Source organism: Chelonia mydas, chromosome 22 (assembly GCF_015237465.2).
Source record: "Chelonia mydas isolate rCheMyd1 chromosome 22, rCheMyd1.pri.v2, whole genome shotgun sequence".
Taxonomy (NCBI): Eukaryota; Metazoa; Chordata; order Testudines; family Cheloniidae; genus Chelonia; species Chelonia mydas.
Genome location: NC_051262.2, coordinates 6711668 through 6735540, shown reverse-complemented (window position 1 = coordinate 6735540; position 23873 = coordinate 6711668). Strand labels below are relative to the sequence as shown.

At 42.3% G+C, this 23873-nt stretch overlaps 1 protein-coding gene across 9 annotated transcripts in view; it reads right to left on the bottom strand.

Moving 5' to 3' along the window:
* The window catches only part of PRDM10 (PR/SET domain 10), a 75018-nt gene that overhangs the window by 33580 nt on the left and 17565 nt on the right, over nucleotides 1-23873 (bottom strand). For 8 of the 9 annotated variants that reach the window (XM_027830726.3, XM_037882097.2, XM_037882095.2 and 5 more), the window contains 10 exons: nucleotides 22293-22457; nucleotides 20347-20406; nucleotides 16688-16807; nucleotides 14954-15173; nucleotides 14125-14366; nucleotides 12971-13174; nucleotides 10124-10196; nucleotides 9083-9200; nucleotides 7830-7959; nucleotides 2486-2713 (listed from right to left, as the gene is read on the bottom strand). In XM_027830726.3, coding sequence (XP_027686527.2) covers nucleotides 2486-2713; nucleotides 7830-7959; nucleotides 9083-9200; nucleotides 10124-10196; nucleotides 12971-13174; nucleotides 14125-14366; nucleotides 14954-15173; nucleotides 16688-16807; nucleotides 20347-20406; nucleotides 22293-22457 — 1560 coding nt within the window. The remainder of the gene's footprint in view (nucleotides 1-2485; nucleotides 2714-7829; nucleotides 7960-9082; nucleotides 9201-10123; nucleotides 10197-12970; nucleotides 13175-14124; nucleotides 14367-14953; nucleotides 15174-16687; nucleotides 16808-20346; nucleotides 20407-22292; nucleotides 22458-23873) is intronic. The other variant, XM_037882100.2, reaches the window with a different exon arrangement.

Sequence of the window (23873 nt, the reverse complement as noted above, 5' to 3'; positions counted from 1 at the left end):
ATGGTACAAGTGTGAATAGCCATTAAGAGCTAGTTTATTATTGCTGTGTATTGTAATTCAGAAGTCATTTTTTGTTATTTAAAATACAAGAATATTGCTCCCCTTTGTTGCAGATATAAAAGAATCGTGTGTCATTTCTAAAGAATGTCAATTCACTGAACAAGGCGCCTTCAGTTACATCTAGGATGCAAATGTCTCAACATATGTAAAAGCTTTATTATTTTTTTAATATTACTCATGCTCCAGGATACCGTTTTATGTTTAATTTCAGAGTGCAACAGAAGGAGACATAGTAAAACTGAGGTTTGTGCCTAATAAAGGCTTGGAAAAAATCACACAAGGCCTCTTCATGACAATTATTTCTTTTAAATCTTTGACTGGAATTGTTTGCCTGAAGAGGGGCAGTCCTACCATCACCTCATGCTTTATTCCTTTCTTAGAAAGGTAGAAGAGGTTCACAAAGCTTGATTTATAAAAATAAAATTACTTTCATGTCTCTTATACAGTTTCTCAACTGTCAGGTCAAGACAAGCGCCAAGTTATTGCTGTTGAGTAAGAAATACTATCTAAGTAATCAGCGTGACTTACAGCTACCTAGGTCCAGGTCCCAGTGGGTAGCCACAAATTTTGTACCCGTTCTTTAAAAATAAATGACATTTTACATATTTGAAACCATAACTTTGGCTTCCCTTTGCTGGTTTATGACATTTCCTAGCCACACGCTGTGATAACAGGGTGTAGTGAATTGCACGCACACATTGGAAGAGTAAGTTCTGACAAACTGTCACAGTATGGTGTGAATTTTCATGGTTAAAATCCAAGGTTGAATGACAGAACTGCTCACAGTCTAACATAACCTAGGCAGCCTCTATGCAACCATCCCACATGCAATGCCCACATCCCTTCCAATGCCCTTTGAGTTGAAGAACCTCTGCTTTTAAGAACCATACATCTCTAGGGCTCTGCTAATCAAGGGTTGCCAAATGTGCCAATCTGAAAGGGGAGCTGAGGGAGGAGATCTGTGATACAAACATGTCACTGAGGAATAAATAACCACCACACTCATCTCACTTGTGACCCAAATTCAGGTTTCCAGGAAACAGGCTAATGCATGAGACAAACCAACTCCATCTCTTCCCCGTTACCTCCAAACCAAGAGTGAGACCTTCAGACCTTGTTAAATCCAGTAATTAAAGAAATCCAATGAAACCACCTCTCCCCATCACACCCACAGCTGTACCTTTTAGGACAGAAGTTGTACTACTGTATCTTATGCAAAATGAATCAAGACCCACTTGGGAACTGGTCCAATCCTATTTATTGTCAGAGCTTCAGCAGCTGGCTCCTTACTCTATAATAGTTTGACCACCACTGTCTGCTCCTACCAGCCATGTTCCCAGTGTTCTTGGGTTACAGCTGTCTGGTGCCTTACATAAACACACCATTTCAAGTCTAGTGTTTTCAACAGAGAGGAAGATCGAAAGAAAGACCACTTCACAGAACAGTGACTCCTAGATGCCAAGCATTTTATAAGTTTCACACACATGCATTTTTAGTGTGACTCGGCCAAATTCTACTCTTAGTTAAGTCACTGTATCTGTTAAGTAACACCATCAATGCAGTCACATATACATTGGTGTACAGAGAGTAAAATCTGGCTCAGTGTCCCCCTATAAGAATCATGCATTGTCTCCTTTTTTAATCCTCTCTCTCTATTTCGCTCATCCCCTAAAAATGAAGTCTCAACTTGTTTGCAGCTGTTTCCTTCTGTAATCAAAATTTTACACATGGAGGAGGGGAAAAAAAGATTTTAAGCTACATAAACCAATCTCACAATTACATTGCTTGGAGGATTATTTGCCTGAATCATTTCCCTCCCACACATGGTGGAAAAAGCAGCTCTCTCAGCTGCCACAAAGCACAGGTTCAAAGTGTTTGCGGTTGGTATGTAAAGTTCTCAGCATAGCTTTTACCCTCATAAAAGGAGGAGGTTTCCTACTCCAAGAAATAATTTTATAATTAAAAATCTTCATCTTCATCATCATAGGAATGAATGGACACAATGCTTCTTTGGCAATGACTTCTAAAGCCAACACATCTGCGAGACACGCAGATGGTGCTCTGAACAGGCCATTAGTCCATGCCACAGCACTATGATTCGGCCGGCTGTTCAGAGCGCTCCTGCCTGCCAACTTGGATGGACTATGTTTCTATGAAAGAATTACTGTGCTGGAATTGAACCAGCTCCAACTGGTGACCAAATCTCACTAGCATCTCATGACACACTAACTCTTTGTATTAGGTTTGTCTTACTTTCTGAGTGAGGGAGTTTTCTGAGCTTGAGACGCTGTGTTTGGGATTTGAAGACGGACACCACACTGGAGAAAAAGACCAGCTGTTGCCTAACTGGCTAACCAAGCCTTCCACTGGCTAAAGCAAAGTCAGAGGGCGGAAGAGGGCATGGGCCACCATCATCTTCACTTACCCGAATGCGCTTTGCTCGCCGCATATCATCTGCTGTCATGGTGCTCTGCGTAGGCACCGGGCTCTCATCATGCTGCTGCTGGAGTTGCAGTGGATGGCCTTCTGGCTGTTGACCCAGTGCCGACTGCGTCTCTGGTGGCACTGGGGTCTGCTCCTGCTGTTCCAGCCCATTCAGTGTAGCCTGTCCAACCTCATCAAACTGCCCCTTGCTGGAAAAATCCAGCAAGTCCTGAAATTGCAAATCACACAGCCAGTGATTATTTCCCTCACCCAGCGAGAAAGGCTCTAATAATACTCAATTGGCAGGTGGTTGGCTTTCTGCATATTGTAAAATGATCACACTCATTACACTGGTCTGTACGAGTCTTTTTCCGCTAAAATTTCCCATTGCTAACAGCAGCTCAGCTCCACCAGTGGTAGCAACATTGGGAGCAGTGGTGTAGCTGGTGCTGCTGGTGGAAGCCCGTGTTCTAACCATCATGTTGTCCAAGCCTGCTCGTGACACAGGGGTTAAACCACAGGGGGCCTAGCTACATTAGTGCCCTACCATTCCTATCACCAAGGGAGATGAACCTGTTAGCCATAGTGGGAAATTTTAAGGAGAAGTCCTAGTTTAGATGAGGCCTCAGGGGAAATACAGAGGGTCTCTCTCTTGTGCAAGTTAATTGTCAAGTGAATTGAAATATTATCATGTTGTCATGTGCACAGTTTGCCCTATCCAGCAAACGAACAGGAGTGGTGAAGCTAGGCGTAAGACACTAGGACATAAAACTGTGCCCTGTTTATTTTCATCTCTGACTCTCAGTCTCCACCTCTCCAGGCAGCAGCAAAACCAAACTGTGTGTTGAGTTTACATCTGTTACACAGCAGAGCTGCTTTTCTGTTTCTCAGAACCAGTTCAGAAGAGGAGGGGATGTTGGGAATGAGAAGCAGAATGCCCCAATCCCCACATTCTCTTCCCTGACAAATTTCAATAAATATTCTGGGATGGAAGATTCCAATAGCTTTAGAAAAATAATTAATTGTTATATTAACTGCTTACAAAACAACTAAAGAAATTTGAGTAAGATGAAAGCCATGAAATGGGGAGCCAAGGGCATCTAAGCTCAAGAGGTGTCCTCGCAAAGCTCAGCAGTAGGGGGAGGAGAAAGAGAGCACTGCAAGGAGCAATGCATCCAGTTACAAGCCCTGAATGCTCAGTCAGGGGAGACTTTTAATTTGAGGATCCAAGGTTCAAATCCAGGTTTGGTTGATAAATTCCCACAAATTGCTGAACTTGATGAGGAATTCCTGGTTGAAGTTCTGCGCAGGAAGTCAGACTAGATGATGACGATTGTCCTTTCTGACTTTAAAATCTATGAAAGGCTGGGCAAGACAATTCGTTTGAGCAATGGATAACACGCAGCACTGAGTTGAGTCAATGTGAGTCAGGAGGGCATCAGGTCTCTTTCACTGTGCTCCTCAGGGTCATGGCAACTCTCCAACTCTACCACAGCTATAGTGGCTGCAGAGTTTGAGAGCCTCCTATATAAGATGCTGTATTACACCACGTCCACCTCTCCTCCCTAGCAGCGCTGTACACAGCAGGCTCCTATGGCACTCAGAGTTGACATGGCGCAGTGTTCACAGGGTGCCAGTTGTAGAGTGTAGTAGCATTTCCACCCTTTGGACCTACTTAATGATATTTATCAGTGGCCATACCACCTTGAGCCTTGCCTGCTACGACAAGTAGGGTTGTGCCAGGTCAGTACTTGGATGGGAGACTTAGACTCATTTACTTTAAGGCGAGAAGGGACCATCATGATCATCTCATTTTCCCTCCTGAGTATCGCAGGCGACAGAACCTCACCCAGTGACTCCTGCAATAGGCCCATAACCTCTAGCTGAGCTACTGAAGTCCTCAAATCATGATTTAAAGACTTCAGGTTACAGAGCGTCCACCATGTATTCTACTGCAAAACAGCAAGTGACCCGTGCCTCATGCTGCAGAGGAAAGCAAAAAGCCCCCAGGGTCTCTGCCAATCTGACCGAGGGGAAAATTTCTTTCCGACCCCAAATACTGTAATCAGTTAGACCTAGAGCATGTGGGCAAGACCCACCAGCCAGACACCTGGGGAAGAATTCTCTGTAGTAACTCAGAGCCCTCCTTTTCTAGTGTCCCATGTCCAGCTGTTGGAGATACAGCAGAATCCCGTTTATCCGATCTAACTGGAACTAGGGCCAGATCGGATAATCAAAAATTCAGATAATCTGGACAAAGGGAAATTGCAAGGCTGCAGTGCCATCTTGTGGCCACAGGAGAGATTGCCCGCTTCTGGACCTGTGTGCGCTGGTTGTTCGGTTAATACGGAGAGCTGGATAATGGAGGGTCGGACAAAGAGGGTTCTACTCTAATAGCTAATAGCGCCCGTGGATTGGCCATACGCCATTGTAGGCAACCTCATCGTACCATTCCCTCCATAAATTTATCACACTCGGTCTGACAAAAGTTAAGTTTTTTGCCTCTCCCCTTTGAAGGCTCTTCCAAAATTTCATTCCGCTGAGGGTCAGAAACCTTTGCTTAATTTCAAACCTAAACTTGTTGATGGCCAGTTTATACCCATTTGTTCTTGTGCCAACGCTGACCCTTAACTTAAATAACTACTTTCCCTCCCTGGTGTTTATCCCTCTGATGTATTTATAGAGAGCAATCATCTCTCCCCTCAGCCTTCACTTTGTTAGGCTAAACAAGCTAAGCTCCTTACGTCTTCTCCTGTAAGGCAGGTTCTCCATTTTTCTGATCGTCTTCCAGTAGCCCTTCTCTGTACCTGTTCCAATTTGAATTCATCTTTCTTAAATACAGGAGACCAGAACTGCACACAGTATTCCAGTCTCAACAGTGCCTTGTATAATGGTAATAACACTTTCCTGTCTCTAATGGAAATACCTCGCCTCATGCATCCTAGGATTGCATTAGCCTTTTTCATGGCTACAGCACATTGACAGCTCATAGTCATCTTGTGATTGACCAATATACCCTGATCTTTTTTCTCCTCTGCCACGTCCAACTGGTAAATTCCCAGCTTATAGCAAAAATTCTTGTTGTTATTCCATAAACTCATGACCTTTCACTTTGACTTATTATTATTCCATTTTTAAAGGTCATCCAAATCTTCTTGTATGATATTCCGGCCCTCCTCCTCATTGGCAATACCTCCCTACTTTGTGTCATCCACAAATTTTATAAGCAGACTCCTGCTTTCTGTGCCAAGGTCACTAATGAAAACATTAAATAAGATTGGTCCCAAAACCGATCCCTGAGGAACTCCACTAATAACCTCCATCCAGGCTGACAGTTCATCTTTCAGTATGACCCATTGTAGATTCCCCTTTAACCAGTTCCTTACTAACCTTTCCATTCTCATATTAATCCCCATCTTCTCCAATTTAACTAATAGTTTCCACTGTACAAACTGCTTTACTGAAATCCAGGCAGATTGGATCTGCATTTCCTTTGTCTAGAAAATCAGTTCTCTTCTCAGAGAAAAAGATCAGGTTGGTCTAGCACAATCTACCTTTTTAAAAGCGAAGACGTACTTTATCCCAATTGCCATTTACTGCTACCTTTAATGACTCTATCTTTCACAATATGTTCTAACATCTGGCATGCCACGGGGCTCAAACAAACAGGCCTGTAGTTTCCAAGATGACTTTTTTTTTCCTTTCGTAAATATAGATACTTTATTTGCAGTTCTCCAGCCATAGAGTACAACCCCTGAGATTATGGATTCATTAAAAATCCTTACTATTGGGTTTGCCATTTCGTATGCCAGTTCCTTAAATGTTCTTGGATGGAGATTATCTGGGACCCGGATTTGGTCCCACTAAATTCTTGAGTGTGGCTTCCATTTCTGATGTGGTCGTTTCTACTTCCATATCCTTGCTCCCACTAGCCACCCTGCCACTACCCACAAGCTCCTCATTACCCTTATTAAAAACTGAGGCAAAGTATCCATTTAGGTGTGGGCCCATGCCTAGATTATCTTTAGTCTCTACCCTATCCTCAATGCTCAGCTGTCCACTTCTTTCTTCCTTGTTTTCTTCAGATAGAGTTCATCCCATGAGAACAGTCCTCTGTTTGAGAATGCCTCCCAGTGGATGAACATCCCAAAGCCCCCTTTATAGCACCATTGCCTGAGCCATCTGTTGGTCATCTTAATCTTGTCTCGCCTTTGCTCTCCTCCTCTAGGGATAGGTAGAATCCCACTAAAGATCACCTGAGCCTCCATTTCTTTAAGCATCTTCTCCAGCCTGGCATAGTCTTCCTTAACACATCCCAGTGAGAATCTAGCAGTATCATTTGTTCCCACATGAATGACAATCAGTGGATTCTTTCCTGCTTTCATTAGGATCCTCTTCAGCCTCAGGTTCACATCCCATACCTTAGCTCCCTTCTGTTCTCCAGATCAGCTCTGGTGACATGCCTATCTGTTCTTCGTAGTTAGGGAGTCCCCAATTAGGCAGACCTGCCTCTTCCTCAGTGTGGCTTTAAAAGATGCAATAGAGTCATTTGTAGTCAACGTATGCAATCTTCCCTCTGAGTCAGTACTGAACCAATGCCCCAGCATCACGCCAAAGGGCAGATCGTTGCTCCAGATGTCGGTTTTCATCTGAGACAGAAAACTGAACCACTGATCACTTTTGACACTTTTCGTAAAAGAAAGGGCATTAACTCTAGGCCTGATCTGCACTAGGAAGAGTTTGCTGGCATAGCTATACCAGCAACACTCCCCACCTCCCAGGTGAGGTGCACCTTCTCCTGGCAAAAGAGAGGGTCTTTTGCAGGGATAGCTTATATCAGTTCCCCAAATGAAACAACCTGTACCAGAAAAAGGACCTTTTATGCTGGTATAACTGGATCTAAGGCTTTTGGCTGGTACAAAAATATTGTAAAGAATCACACCCCTAACCAACATTATTATATAGCAAGTTTCTCACGTAGATCTGGCCCTAGTGTCCCAGCCAAATTCCACTGCTGACCTAAATTCCCCCTGCAGTTTCAATTGGAGCTGACCTTTTCCATTGTCCACCCTACACAGCTGTGTAATGCCGTCACTACTGTTGTATTGTTAAACAGCTGCCAGGTTCCATCCCATAGCTGTTTTCCAGTAAGGGGTGAATTGCTTTGGGATAAAAAGTGCTGTAGAAATGCAAGTTAGAAATAAATTTCTGTGCTTTCCCCAGGCTGAGGTGCCACTGCCAGAACAATAAAAACTAGTGGCTGAATTCTGCCCTCAGTAACACAGGCATAAATCAAGAGATTACATCGTAGATGACATTTTTCTCCCCCGCTCCCCCAAATATACCTGTGTTCCTTCTTCACACTTTTCCCCATTTTCACTGGTTACTTCCAAGCGCATGAATTTCGGCGGGCGCCCTGGCCGTCTGCCTGGCCCAAACCTCCGCTTTCCTCGCCCGCGACCTCTGCCTCTTGCTCTGCAGAACACACAGCGCTCCGAGTTAGAGAAAGAGGACATGGATTTGGATTCCACTCTTTTCCTGCACCTTTTCTAAGCAATCACCCCTGACCTACCCAGACGGTTCAGTAATAATGGCCTCCAGTATATTATAAAATGTGAAGAAACCTTGGGAGCAAAAACTGAGTCTCTGGTTGGTGCATATTTCTACCACCCCTCTAATGGAAATAAAACCCCATGCCAAACAAACATATGTCACTTGATGTGGGACTGTAGGGACAAGCAGCGGAGCTACTGGCTCTTATCAAGTCCTCTACAGTGACAGCCAGTCGCAGCCCTCTTGGCATCCTGGAAAACATTAAAACCTGAAAGCATAACATCTGTCCCAAGAAAGACGCTGCTCTACTGATATCAGACGGCAATCGGAGGGGGTCCATTTTTTACATGGATGTTTTAGCTCCCACTTGCTAATGAGACACAGGCAATCAGGTTCGGAAAAAATAAGAGATATTTTCCCTCTTTCCTGCTGACCTGCCATCCATTTCTAGATTCAAACCTTTCGAGGTTTAAAATGTTTGTGGATATCTTTCTCACTTGTAATTTTTGGACATTTCTGTACTTTCGATTTCTGACCCAACAGGGAGCTGATGCACCAGAAATATCATTAGAAAGTTGGTTCTCTTGAGATTTCTAGCCCAATTCTGTAGACTCAAGAGGTCAGGGTAATTTCAATAAGCATTCAAACGGCTAAAATCCTGGCCCTGTTGAGGTTAACGGCAAAACTTGCACTGACTTCAATAGGACAGGATTGTACCGCTACTTCCCACATAATAAGTGCCCTTCCCTTCCTTCATATCACTTCTTATACAAAGCCACCTATGCCAATCACTTCCCCAGTGATATCTCCCTATATTCTTTTGCCTGAACCATTGTCCCATGTTTGTCTGCGTGGGACTGTAAATTCCTGGGCGTCAGAGGCCCTTTCTTTTACCAGTTCTGTAAAACACCTCGTATATCTACAGTGCTATATAATTGATAATAAAGCCAGATCTTTTGAGATTGACCTATCATTAGTGCTATCAATATACAGGACGTAAAGTGCTGGGAGTTGGGAAACTCAGTTTCTGCAAAATCATAAATACCTGCTAAAGAAGTCCAGCTTCTCATCATGGGAGTTGAGGTGCTGTTGGAGCTGTTCTGAGCTCATGAAGCGACGATTGCATTCATAACATGGCCAGTTCTTCTCTTGGTCTCGGAGAACTATATTAAGTTGGAAATATCAATGACAGCATCTCAGTCATCAACAGTTAAATGTCCCAAGTTTTCTCCAAGCCCTTTTGTCCCCAGTAGTCTCTGTGGGACACATTTCCATACTGAAGATTGTGTCTTGCAATCACTCTACCATATAGCTCTATGTGGCTTGCAAGCTTCTCTCTCAGCACCCCTGATCTACAGGCTGACATCAGCTGATTGCAGAAAAATGCAGAGGGTAGTGAATGGGATTGAGGAACATTTATATTGAAGGCCAGAGACAGATTAAATATTTACACTGCTCTCCTAACAAACTCCCTATATTAAGTTGCATTTCTAAATAACAGATAAGTCTTTCAAATAAATAATTACAAAAATACAGTCCAACATACCCAGAAACTTAAGCTTGGCTTATTGGACCAGCAAAAATCAATTCCTTTGGAGATGTGGTTAAACCTCCTTGAGACTCTGAAGGAGTTATTTAAGACAGGAGGTTGCCTACTGAGGATGTTCTCCTTAGTTTAGGTTAGGTTTTGTTGTATTTTACACTGTCCAACAAAACTTCCCAGAAAAACAACTGCAACACAGGTATATCATACCATTGGTACTTCGAGTACAGGACTCCACCGCCATCAGTGACCTGACGTTTCAGAGAAAAGCAACCCCCAGTAATATACCCATATACATGGGGGGAAATTCCTTGCCCACCCTCTGGTAATAATCTGAAGCCCTTAAGCATGAGGCTGAATTATCCTGATTTCAGCATGTATAACAGCAAACGGAGGGCCCCATACTGGAGCTCTGGCATAGGTAAGATTCCTATTTGAATTTTTGCCTGAAGGATTGGGACCACCATAATGGGTTATAAAGTTAGCTGCCTCTTTTTAAAACAAAGGCCACAGAGAAGGAGGAAAGAGAAAAGAACCAACTACCTTTCCTTTCCTCCTCGGATATGTCATGGATCTTCTGGTTCACAAACTCTGCATAGGAGGCTGCATACCACACCTGGAGCAGACACACAAGGCAAAAAGGCATCTTCTTAGATGAACCCCGAAGTGAGGGGAATTCATTGGAGACTCTCTTAAGCACTGCATTTAGTCCTCTCATCTGACCCAATAACTTGTATTTCTCCTCTCACCCTCGATAAAGCCTGCTGAGTTCATTGTGCCCCCGCTGAGGAATAAAACAGCATTGCTCACAAAGTGTATCCATTTAATTTTCAGGTACCGTTTCCTAATACGAATCTTCATCTCACACATGGTAACCACTACTTGGAAAGGAAATGAGATTAATCTTAAACTTAAAAGATGGAATAAATATTTAGCAGGGATTCTTCCAGAAGAGATGGTCGCTTTTCTCTTTACAGACAATATGCAGCATGGCATGCAGAGATTCATTTAAAATGTGTCTAAGGTAATAATGGATTGGAGCATCATGCTCCTCCTTCCTAAAGAAAAACCTGGACTCCCTGTAATTTAGAGACTAGGGATTTAGGAAGCCTAATGAAGAGGGAAGAGCCCTAAGAAAGACAGAAAATTACTACAGCTTGGATAAGGATTTCAGTAGAGGCAGGGTCAAGGTCAGGATTCAGAGGTTACCAACCCATCTCATTAAAAAGACTGAATTTACAAATGGCTTGTTTAGATGAGCCTTAAACAGGATTTTAGGCTATGTCTACACTAGAGAGCTTACAGCAGCGCAGCTGTACCGATGCAGCTGCGCCACTGTAAGATCTCTGGTGTAGCTGCTCTATGCTGAAAGGAGAGCGCTCTCCCATCGACATAATTAATCCACCCCCAATGAGCGGCGGTAGCTATGTTGGTGGGAGAAGCTCTCCTGCCGACATAGCGCTGTCCATACCGGCGCTTATGTCGGTGTAACTTATGTCTCTCGGGCAGGGGGTGGGGTGGTTATTCACACCCCTCAGTGTCATAAGTTCTGCAACATAAGCTGTAGTGTAGACAAAGCCTTTAGAGTGAAAGACTTGGGACACGTTTGTGTATTTCACTTCTGGGAGGACCGAGTACCTTTCTATAACAGAAGCCAAGCCTAAATGACGCTCTTGTTGGAGTCATGAGCAGGTATTTGTTATTTCCCAGGCACCTCACTGAGAGGACAAATATTTCTGGAAAAGGGAAACTAACAGTTTTAACGACCCTCCTGGCTCCATTCTTACACCCAACTTATTGTTTCATGAATGCCTAATTGGGGAAAGGAAAATATACTATGGAGATGTTTTAACTCTCTGTTATCAGCCTGATTTTTACCCCCAAATGGCACGACTAAACCATGAAACACAATTAAGGGCTTGTCAACACGCAGATCTGTGCTGGTTTATCCACAGTGTGATTTCACTTTGATTTAGGGCTTGTCTACACTTACATTTTATAGTGCTCTCACTTGCTGGCTCAGGGGTGTGAAAAATCCCAGTGCTCGGAGCTATTCCCCTGGTGAAGGTGGATTACCAGGAGCACTGGGAGACCTCTCTCCCAGCACTTGGGTGTGACCACACTCATACTTCAAAGCACTGCCATGGGAGCGCTCCCGCGGCAGAACTATGAAGTTTCTAGTGTAGAGGTAGCCTCAGTTAAACGGGAACAAAAGGCCACATTGACACTCTTAAACTGATATAAACCAGGCTTATATTGATTCAGCTTAAAATGATTTGGAACAGATTTAAAACAAAAAATGTCACTCTTACATCAAAATAAAAGTGTCTCAACACAGGGTTTTGCACTGATTTCAGTACTTGGGTTTAAAACAGATTTATGTTAAACTATTGAAACTTCTGCGTGTAGACAAGGCAGGCAATTGGGGGGTGGGGGGGGGAGAAGGACACAGACAAAAGCAAGAAAATTCCTGACAGCAGCAATCAGCCTTCTAATTAGTTCTCAGAATAGATGTTTGAAATTAAAGCAGCCTCTCCCAACCATCCCGCACTAAGCTCAATTGAATTAAAATGTTTTCAGTCTGGGACAAAAAGTAACTTCAACATATTCTTAACCAGAAACCTAAAAATTAGATTCCATGTGCGGAGTGTAAGTTTAAAAAGTCACAGGAAAGTTGAGTGAAGTAAGAGACCTCATTAGTTTACAGAGCACTAGTACACCAGCAGCCAATGATGTTCATGTGCGGGTGGGACGAAGGGGAAGAGGAAAACAGAGCATAAAGCTGCTGCAGTACTAGTTAGGTTATAATCAGAGGAGTACAAGTCAAGATGGCTGCTAGGAGTACACTATGAGAGAGAGAGAGAGATCATTTGTATACATTTATTTTAAGCTTCCTCACTTAGGGTCTGATCCAAAACCCATTGAAATCAATGACAGTCTTTCTCCTGACTTCGCAAAAAGAAAAGGAGTACTTGTGGCACCTTAGAGACTAACAAATTTATTTGAGCATAAGCTTTTGTGAGCTCAAATAAATTTGTTAGTCTCTAAGGTGCCACAAGTACTCCTTTTCTTTTTGCGAATACAGACTAACACGGCTGCTACTCTGAAATCTGTCTCCTGACTTCAGTGGACTGTGGATCAGGTCCCATATGCTTTAGCAAGCTAAAAAGGTTAAGAAATTGCTCAGACTATTTTAGAGCAATAAATGCTAATGCTTAAGGCTTTGTCTACACTAAAGTAACAACCAAGTCCAGGGATAACAGGGTTTCAATTTGTAGCATAGGTGGGATTTTAACTGCATTGGGTATTTGGGTTATTTTCTACAATTCAATTTACATTCTTTCCCACTATGAAGGGGAATCATGATGGGTGAGCACTGAAGTCTCTTACCTTCAGTTCCTGTTTGGGCTCCACATTCTTAATTGTTGTATAATAAATATGGTGGCCATACTGGTATGCCACCAGGTTCTGCTCCAGGTGGTTCTGGGCTGGACGCACAAACATCATCCAATTACAAAGCGCCTCACTGGACAGCTCAAACCACAGATCCTCTTGTAAATCCCTGTCTTTTCTGTCACCTTTCTCAAGAGACACCTAAGGCAAAAACCAAAATACACAGAGTAGTCGACATTCCACAGTGGTCACATAAAACAAAGGAACCTGAGCCCTTAAAAATCTGTTCTGACAATGACAGCTTCTCCATGAGAAAGGTAATGCAGCTAGAGCTGAGATTTTCACTTTCCCCACAGGACTCCGGCAACAGATGGAACTTAGGAAGGAGCTTAAAAATAGACACAGATGGGATCCATGATTATAAGGGACATGCAAAGACAGTGGTCCCTTCCTCAGATGGTGAGTGAAAGAAGTATGTTCATTCATCTATACCTGATGTACCTCTGCAAATGGGCCATGGAAGCTGGAGATGGCAAAGACCTAATGTATTAGGTTATATGGACTAGTGGTCGTCAGTCGGTGCCTCTACAGAGTCTCAAAGCTCTTTGTGGCCTCACCTCCACTGAATACAGGAGTACTCCCTGCATCCAAATCAGTGAGCAAATAGATCAGAGCCATTCAAATCCCTCCTCTTTTATCCAAACAGACTTGAAAAAGGGAGAAAATCCCCCTTCTGTCTAGAAGTCAGGGGAGGAAGAGGCAGAAAGGAGAAATTTTGCCAACTGAAGTCACAGCATGCCACAAAGCAATGGCTGCAAAATGTCCTGAGACGGAGTTGCAACGTTTGTGTTGACACTCTGCTTTCAGTCTACTCACAGTGAATCATGTGTGTCACAGCACAATAGAATCAGGATGTGGACCTTGACTATTTTGTGGCTCCCTGCAACTACCTTGGATGACTAAGTAGCTCTCTGGCTGTACATGGTTGGGAACAGTTGCATTGCAGTAAGCTGAAGGTGTCAGGAGAACACCTCTGATAAAGTCAGAACAACAGATTCTAGGGCACGAAAAACAAGTAGGTGTAAGGTGTCTCTCTTTCTCTCTCTCTCTCTCTTTCACACACACACACACACACACTCTCAGAGTGTTACCTTTAAATGGATGTAGCAGTCTTTCAGTTCAGTTTGTCTGACCAGAGGTCCCTCCACGGGGCCAAACTGTGTGCGTTTGGGAATGCGTCTTTTGGAGAACACTCCCCCCAGGAACCTGTCTATATAGAGCACCAGGGGGAGGCTGGCTCTTGCTCTGGTCAGCACTGGCCGGTTTGGGATTGGGTGCAAGGGTCCATGTTTCGGACACACCGAGGGATGTGAGTTATTACACTCTTCACACCCTGCAACACAGTCAGAGAGGAAATCAATAACTGACATGAATTCCCATGCACTGGCATAAAGAAAGGCCCTTACACATAAGATATGATCTCCCTTTAACCACCTCTGACCTGAATATTTGCCAGAAACTGATGCAGGTACCACAGCACTCAGGCCAATGGTCTCTTTATGCTTTAAGAAGGTTGTCATCTTAAAGTGAAACATAGAAGAGAAGCCTCCCATTTTACTTATAAGCAAACAGTGCACTCACTCCTTGAAAGCTTCTCAGAGGCCCCAGCTCATGGAGAATGCAGCTGCCCACCATCAAAGTCAGATAGGCTGGTGTGGGTATATATGCTTCTAGGTGCAACCTGAGGTGTTGGCTATGACCTCTAAAGCCCTGCATGGTCTTCGACTCCACTTACCAAATGGTTGAGAAAGGTAAGATTCCTATTTGAATTTTTGCCCGAAGGATTGGAACCACTATAATGGGTTATAAAGTTAGCTGCCTCTTTTTAAAACAACAGCCACAGAGAAGGAGGAAAGAGAAAAGAACCAACTACCTTTGGGGGAAGAGGGCAATAAACTAAATGCTTCCTTTTACGCTTACACAGATCATGGGGGTCAAAGGGTCGAGGTGGATCTGGGTCCCATTCATCCAAGTCGGTGTCTTCCCCGTCTTCGTCTTCATCTTCATCATCCTCGTCATCGTCATCATCTTCCTCTTTCGTTTCCATCCTCCCCATTGGGTTCTGGAGAGGTGCTAAAGGATCAGAACTATCCACTGCCTCCATAGGAGGTAATACCTGGTTATGCACTGGTAATGATGCCTGAGGAAAGAATTCACAACACAGAGTTAGATGGCTCTCCTATCCAGAGGGGATCAAAGCTCACAATTAGATCATCACCTCTATCACAAAGGCAAGAAAACAAGATTACTGACAATCTATTCTTCACCTGTTTGTTTCCTTTGGTAACAAACAGAGAAGGAGAGAAAGTGAAATCATGTGTATATCACTGCTGAGGCTATGTGCCCTGTAATGCTTCACTGTTCATAGTACTGTGAACCTTGCCCAGTAGGCGCATTGTGAAAATATCTACCTAACCCCATAAAAGAGTGACATGTGGGGAGGATGCACCAAATGAGAGGAATTTTGAATCTTCACAGAGGGTCTTAGCAACTAAACAAATCCCACTCCCTATCCGTGCTTGAAGAAAGTAACTTGGGTCTCCACGGTCTAGTTTAATTTATTTTGATTTATAAAATGCAATTATTCAATGCTCTGGCACATGATCTTCTCCCTCCTCCCACGAAAGCAAATGAAAACAACCCCTTACATACACACAGAGGCAATGTTCACACACTCTCTCTCTCTCTCACACACACACACACACACTTTATCTCACATGCACATGTGTACACACACAGAGGCAGAGCTCAATAAGGCAGTAGATAATTAAGATCTAAAACCCTAACAATATAAGATAATGAGGCTGATTCTTAATAGCTAAAGGGTATTTGGTTTTAGCTCTGATTTTAATGAAGATTTACTTTCTCTTCACCCACACAAAAAAGCAGAGGTAAATTCTACACAATGTACAAAAATATCCAACCTCCAAAACAGGTATCTCAGACAGAGAACAAGAAAGATTATATATTGTAAAACCTGTCTTAACAGACTACCAAAAGAGACCAACAGACACTGGTCACATATAATAGCAGGGATTATTAAATTTGATACTCAAAGCCTTTGGAGAATACTTTAAAGCAGGGGTTCTCAAACTTTATTGCAACGCAACCCACTTCTGACAACAAAAATTACTTCCTGACCCCAGGAAGTGGGACTGAAGCCTAAGCCTGCCCGAGTCCCACCGCTCCGGGCAGGGGGGCCGAAGCTGAAGCTCAAGGGCTTCAGTCCCAGGCAGGGGGCCTGCAGTCTGAGTCCTGCCGCCCAGGGCTGAAGCCCTCAGGCTTTGGCTTCAACCCTGAGCAGTGGGGCTTGGGCTTCAGCCAAAGTTTAACCCAGCCCTGGTGACCCCATTCAAAGGGGGTCCCGACCCAATTTGGGGTCCCGACCCACAGTTTGAGAACCGCTGCTTTAAAGTGATTGCTTCAGATAGAACAGTCCCTAGAACATGTTTCACTATACATTAAACAAATATCCCCCACCCCCTCAAAAAAGTCCCACATTGCATGACAAGACAGTGGAATGCTGTAGAAGCCTTCACTAAAACTCTTTTTGCATCGCTTCCTGCATCAGGACATATTTAATCATCTGTTTCCATGGAGCAGTGAAATCAGAGTACCTTTACATTTAAAAGAAATGGGGTCCTGGCAACTTACTCTGTCTGCTTGTGGACCCTGCTCCAGAGCCATTTGCTGCGGGGATTCGGCAACGTTGCCGAGCACGGAGAGGTTGGTGGAATTCATGCTCTGAGCAGCAGCAGGCAAGAGCACAGTTACCTAAAATCATAGGCACTCATTTTAGCACTGCAGCATTTCCATCAGTCACTTACATATGGGCAGTGCCCTGCGTACAAAGCTTCTTGGAGCTCTTCACAAGATGAAAAAAATGCAGAGTTCTAAAGGTGTTTTTGGTGGCGATGATGGGCCTGAACAAAGCACCTGGACCCAAGCATTCCTGAATTTGAGGGAAAGGGTTTTGAATCCAGATCTGAATTTTGCAGCTTCGGAATAGTCCATCTCCAGCTTTCAGCTTTAATGTAAGGTCCTTTCCAGTCTGGGATTAAAACCACGCTAGCTGCAAGTGTGCCTAAATGCCCTTTAGCTAGCTGGTTCCTGCTAGAACTAGTGCACCAGGGACTTTATTTTTTCTTTTGTTCTTCCCATATACACACTTTTCCCTCCCTTTTCCTTTCCCTTGCAACAAAGACTATAGCTCCCTAATTTCTATTCTGTTTCTTTTCCTTTAACAAGCCAAGGGACAATACGTTAAAGAAACTAGTAATAATGAGATTAAGTTGAGAGATGAAGCCCTCAAAACTCGGGATTCCAGAAGTTAGCATTATCTACTGCCCCCCTTAGTTGGCCACATGGCATGTGCAGTATTTTTCTATTCTTTTTTCCTTGTTATAGTAACGCACATCTTAATTTACAGTATTATTGAGTGTATTAATTTTCCTCTCCCATAGAACAATTTAGCTGTGTAAAACTGCTGAATTAACATTACAGGAATGACCTTTCCTGACTTCTGAGTGCTGCTTTCTACTTATCTGTGCAGGTATTTTACATGATCTTCATCACTGTCCTGTCTGAACTTTCACCTTTCTTAACCATTAACACTGCACTGGAGCTAGTGTTGTATATAATTATATAAGCAGTCTTTCAACTGAGACACAAACCCTTGTCCATCTATAGAGAGGCCTTGAGAGAACTAAATGATGATCAAAAACCAGATTAAAGGTGTGCAGTCAAGAGCAGAGAGGGAGAAAGTCCCTCTTATAGATATATACATGGAGGTGGTATATGTTTTCTAATTCTAGTTCTGCTCTAAAAGAGAGAATATTAGAACAGCCCAGGCTTCCCTATGGGCTAGAGTGGGCACAACAGAATGGATGCATTGGCTAGTATATTAGGGCTTGTCTACATTACACGCAGGATCGACAGGCAGCGATCGATCCAGCTGGGTCGATTTATCGCATCTAGTCTAGATGCAATAAATCAACCGCTGTGCACTCTCCCGTCAACTCCGGTACTTCACCGGAGCGAGAGGCGCAGGCAGAGTTGACGGGGAGCATCAGCTGTCAACTCAACGCAGTGAAGACACTGCGGTGAGTAGGTCTAAGTTCGTCGACTTCAGCTACGTTATTCACGTAGCTGAAGTTGCATAACTTAGATCGATCTCCCCCCCTCAGTGTAGACCAGCTTTAGAGAGCTGTAAATTAGTGCAATTCCCCAAAAGGCTAAAAAGTATTCTCTCAGGGAACAGACAAAAAAAAAAAAAAACAACCCCAAAATACATGGATACTCAAGTTCCTAGTTCCTTTGAGTTTGTTGTTGTTTTAATTGGTCTAATTTATAAAATTGCTTTCAAATTAGGGCTGCAGAGAACAGTGTGAAAATGACCAGGATTCAGCCAAGAAGACAGCTGAAATTAACTGTCGGGTATTGACATTTCCTGATGCCAAATGGCAATGCAATAGGCATCATTATTCAGTGACATGCCTCCAGACCTGCCAGCAATGAGGCGTTCACACAAAGCTTGTGTCTGTGCATATATCATATTAGCACCTCCATATATATCACACTTCAAACACATTGTTACTCTCATCTTCATTACACGCATTGTAAGGAATCAACATTACTTTTAAAAAAAGCCTTGGAATGGCCCTTTCATACCAAGTTCTTTTGAAAGACAGGAGGAGCCTTCACTATCATTTTAACTGCTATGATTAGTTCAGATTTCACACAGGAAATGTGTATGTATAACACTCGCAGAAGCAGCAGCTGCTCTAATGATATGATAATGGTTCACAAAAAACATGGAAGTCCTATCCTGGGAAAATTATGATATTAAAAGATGTTGGTGTAGGGACGGGAACTTGGTGGGAGGGTTGGGGATATAGAGATAAAGTGCTTAGTGCTCACGTGGCATATCCTGTCATTATCAGGAGATACCGTATGTGTGGGGATGGGAGCCAGTATCTTTGCTGTGTTTTAAGTGTATAACTTGCATTGTGTACATAAGGTTTCTGATTTTAAGTTTGATCATACATTTACAGCTAAAAGCCTGCTGAAAAAACACAGATTAAACAGACAATAATAAGGGTGGGGGATGTTTGTTATTTTTAAATCTGAATCCAATCTAATAAAAAATGCCAGACTGGCAACTATGGACTGCAATCCTCTATTCACAGAATAGGTGGAGCACAGACAACAGCACTGAAAGCTTTCTTCACATTCTACCAATGTGCCTCAACCCTGATTTGGAGGGTCTCCTTCTAGCAGTGAGAAAGGACCTTGTTCTCTGTCTCCGTTCATTCCTTCGAGTCTCTGCTGAGGCTGTCAACAAGGTTGCAGGATAGAATCAATTGTAGTGGTAGCTTTTATACTGTGGAACTGATTGAGATCTACCATTTCACTTCATATAGGTCACGAAACAGCTATCAAATGGTAATGATTTTTAAATCAGTAATGACTAGGGCTGACTTTGAACCAATAACTTAGAAGTGAAAGTATCCATATCTTATTACCATTTCCTTGAACTATCCAGTCCCTAGATACATATTAGATACAATGAAAAACAATCCTTCCCCACCCACCCAGAAAAAAAATCTTACATCATCCAGCCTTCACAATCACAGTTCTCAATTTCATGCTGCTCCCAGTCAATTTCAAACTGGTGAGCACATCAAGCAGAAAGTCTGGAATACACATATCAGACATGGACCAAGTAATTTAACTATTTAGCCCTTACAATTATTTTCCTAAGAAATACCTGAGAAATGTTTGGCAAATTAAGAACTGGATCCATACTCCACTGACATCAGTAGAAAGACTCCATTGACTTCAATGGTCTTTGGATCAGACCCTGTATGAGGAAACTTAGAAGCCCTGGCTACCTGTGACTACACTAAAAACCAAAAGAAGTAACAAAACAAAACAAAAAAATCACACAGATCGATTCTCCCATTTAAAGGGACACTGTCGAGGGATTTTTCATAATATTAAGGAGAAACAAATCAGAGTAGTAGTAATATAACTCATTTAAAGCTTAAAATTGAATTCTGCTAAAATTTTTCTACTCATTTACACACACATTGGTCAAGATAGCACTGGCTTGTTATTGTAAGGTTGGTTGCTCGTGATCACCAAGAAGCTGGTACTGAATGACTGAAAGAGAACACGATTTGTTTTGGACATAACTCAAAGTACCACAGTCTAATAGACAATCCACAGTAGAATACACAGTGCCCCTTTGCATTCCCTGAGAATTCCCTCACTGTAGTATTCAGGATCCAATAGAAAAAAGTGCTTCTCACCTGCTGTGTTGTGGCATCCTGCTGGACATAAGCCACTTGGGACGGGTCTGTAAACAGAGTCTAAACAAAGCGAAAAAGGCTTATCAATCAGGCCTCAATTTACTACCAAATCACACAAGGAGAATTACTGTCCTGTTAAGACGCAACCTATGTAAGAATTATTTATTTTATTGAAGTTCTAAAGTGCATATTACTGTGGCAGCTGTATTCAATTTATACCAGTAACCCTATGTATGTAGAAATTAAACTGAAACTAGTGGCCTCCATATAGACTAGTGGCAGCTCCATAAAAGGATAATAATTTTACATTAATATAGCACCTTTCATTCAGATACCCAACAGGTGTTTACAGACTTTGCTGATCGTATATATGGAATAATATTTTTCTCCATTGCTAAAGGGTAACAACCTCTAGGATGAAATACAACAGCTGTTTAACAGTACACAGCAACACTACAGAACAATTTAGGGCAAGAATTTAGACATAGTGGATTCAACTGAAATTACAGGGGGATTTAGAGAGGTAAAATGGAATTGAGCCAGGATCAAAGAAGTTGGAGACTACTAATTCCATCATTCTGCAAGCGTGGGAGAAGATGTATCAAATAGCTCCTATATTTAAACAATCTTTAATGGCGACAAGTGGTCAGGAAGTTGGGTTTTAGTCTCATGTGAGAAATGACACCTCCAGCATTGTTTTGATAACTAGAAGGAGTGTTACCTAGTGAACCACGATCACTGCTTCTCACAGCATCTGGGAAGAGAAAACCCTAGGAAAACTAAGTACTGACCAAGGTCAACTCTGCTTGGCTTCTGAGATTTAAAAATATCACAGCTTGAAGGGGCCTGGCTGCAGGTTGAATAAACACAATACTGTAAAAACTCAACCCGTGCTTTATAATGCACGGTGCTCAAATTTAAGTTACTGACTTATTTGCAAACTACAGCATCTAAGTCTGAGGGCCTTTTGAGATCCATGATTAGTAACTTTCTAGGCAATTTCCACTCGTGAGCCATCTCCTCTCAACACCTCAGTCCCTCACTACTTTGTTCTCAAACTGGATGGGACTTGAAGATGCTGGCAGCCTATGCACCATAGTATGAGAAACTCTGTATATACTAGCTCTGAGCTGTATGACATAGGTGGAAAATGGGGAAAAAGGCAACGCTGGTGTTGCCCCATATACCAAATACAGTTCCTTTACAATGCTAATATGAATGCTGCCATAGCAGCAAAGGCATTAAATGCTCTTGACAAGGACTCTCTCCCTTTAAATATATTATATATACACATGGAGATTTAGATACATACATATATATATCACATAAAATATATACTATCAGGAACAGCAGTTATTAGATATTTATTTAATCTAATAATTATGCAGGACAAAAATCAGGCCTCTGAAATCAATTCTTTTGCCTAAATAAGTATTACTGGGTTAGAGCCAATGCTTTCAGATCCTATGACAAGAAGTGCTGTGCAAGTGCAGACTCTATTATTATTAATTACCAGAACTGTGCTGTGCAAAATAAGGAGACTGTTTCCAAGAAAAGCATGGATTAAGCAGCACCTCTTTCCTCTCCTAAGTATTCACAGCCTACAGCTTTTAGCATTTTATACATATATCATGCAGACAGAATTTCTACAGCGATTAAAAACACCTTTGATTTAATTACAGTCCAGTCTAACTGAAGTGCAATAGCCAGTACGTTGTGGTTAATAGCCCCGACATCCCTTGATTACCACATATGCAGAGTTGACTGGAATGAACAGTACATACTCCCTCTTCACCAATGGTTAGAGAGAGGTGGCTATGCACAGCTGATGGCCATTAATACAAACCACATAACTTTGCAGGTAGCTGGCTTTAATCCTGAATTAAATTATTACTCTGTACAGCCCACAGGGGGCAGAAAGGGGACGGATGTGGAACAACACGTGCCTGCGTAGCCTCTACAGGATGGATGTAAACCAACGTGTGCTCCGAGGTGTCCACTGAGGTGTAAGAGGTGCCATCTGCTGTGTAGACCACCTGCTGCGGGGGACGGTCCTGATCATCACTGTACACAATTTGTGCCACTGTTCCACCTTCAGGGACAAAGTGCACCTGGAGAAGAAATGCAGATGATATCCTTAAATAAATGTCTCTGTGAAAGTGTCCACAAACACACTCAGAATAGCCAAATTCATCATGTAAAGGCCTCCTGAGTCCATTCTACATAGCCAATTGTTATGGACATAACACAAAAATCATTGTATAATTTGAACTGAGAAGCCTAATCTAAATGCCAGTGAGGTAGAAACCTGGACATAAAAGTCACTACAACTTTTCCTTTTTACTCTGCATTTTAACTAGAGACATAAATATTTATACACAGCCATCCCTAACACTTAGTTCTTGGATCATTCTTCTCCCTTCTGCTTTTTGCAAAAAGAAGTAGATATGATACAGGACAAGCCTTGTTAATTGTTTATATACTTCTTCAATTTATTTTAATACAATCTTGTGGATTTACATTATTTCATTCACTCAGTTTTGTATTTGGATGGTAATTATTTAGTTCTTATTTGAACAGCTAAAATAGTTCATTAACTTACTAATGCTGCTGCAAATGATACTACTATATCTGTGATTTTGGAATGTGATATGTGGGACTGTTTCCCTGTAAGATGTACATGCATAAAGCTATTTGAATGGGAAAAAAATATAATCGCAAAAAACTATTTGATAGCTCCTAAAGCTGCTAATGGGATATAGAGACTGCACCTCCAGGCCAGCAGTTCATATCTACCCAGCTAGTGACTGGAAATTGTTGTCCACGGTGGCCCGTCTGAAATGAGCTGTTCTCATTCTTGTTGCCAGTAGGCAAGTGTTCTCTTCTTGACAACTTTGAGCTGAAGTGCTCAGCATTTTTGAAAACTGGGCCATTTATTTAGGTACCTGAATATGGAGTGAGGAACCTAACTTTAGGTCTCCATTTCCAAAGTATCTTAGCCAGAGTATACGCAGGTACTGCACTTTCACAGAGTTTGAAATAAAATTCATCTTATTTTAATAAAACTTGTTATAAAATAATTGATTTTGTTTGATCTTTTGGGATATTTTTTCTAAGAAAAAACATAAGCATCTTAGTTTAGGCACTACTGTAGATCTTGTAAAATAAAATGCCATTTCAAAACTAATAACAATGATGAGACTAATACATAGTATGCATACAGAGCCTTTCATTTCCAGGATGCTGTGAAAATACTAATGAACCCTCACAACACCCCTTTGCAGTAGCCAGAGGTAGTAAGTATTGTTATTTCTATTTTACAGCTGGAGGAGCTGAGGTACAGAGAAATGCAGTTTCTTGCGAAGTCCAGAGAGCAAGTTATTGGGACAGCCAGGATTCCAAGGCCTTACTCACAATCCTGTGCAAATTTAGCTCAACAAAAATTGAATAATTGTTTTTAATGTATATTTTAAAGCATTCCTTTGCACTGCTGAGACTCTGAGCAACAGTATCTTACTAATATTTGA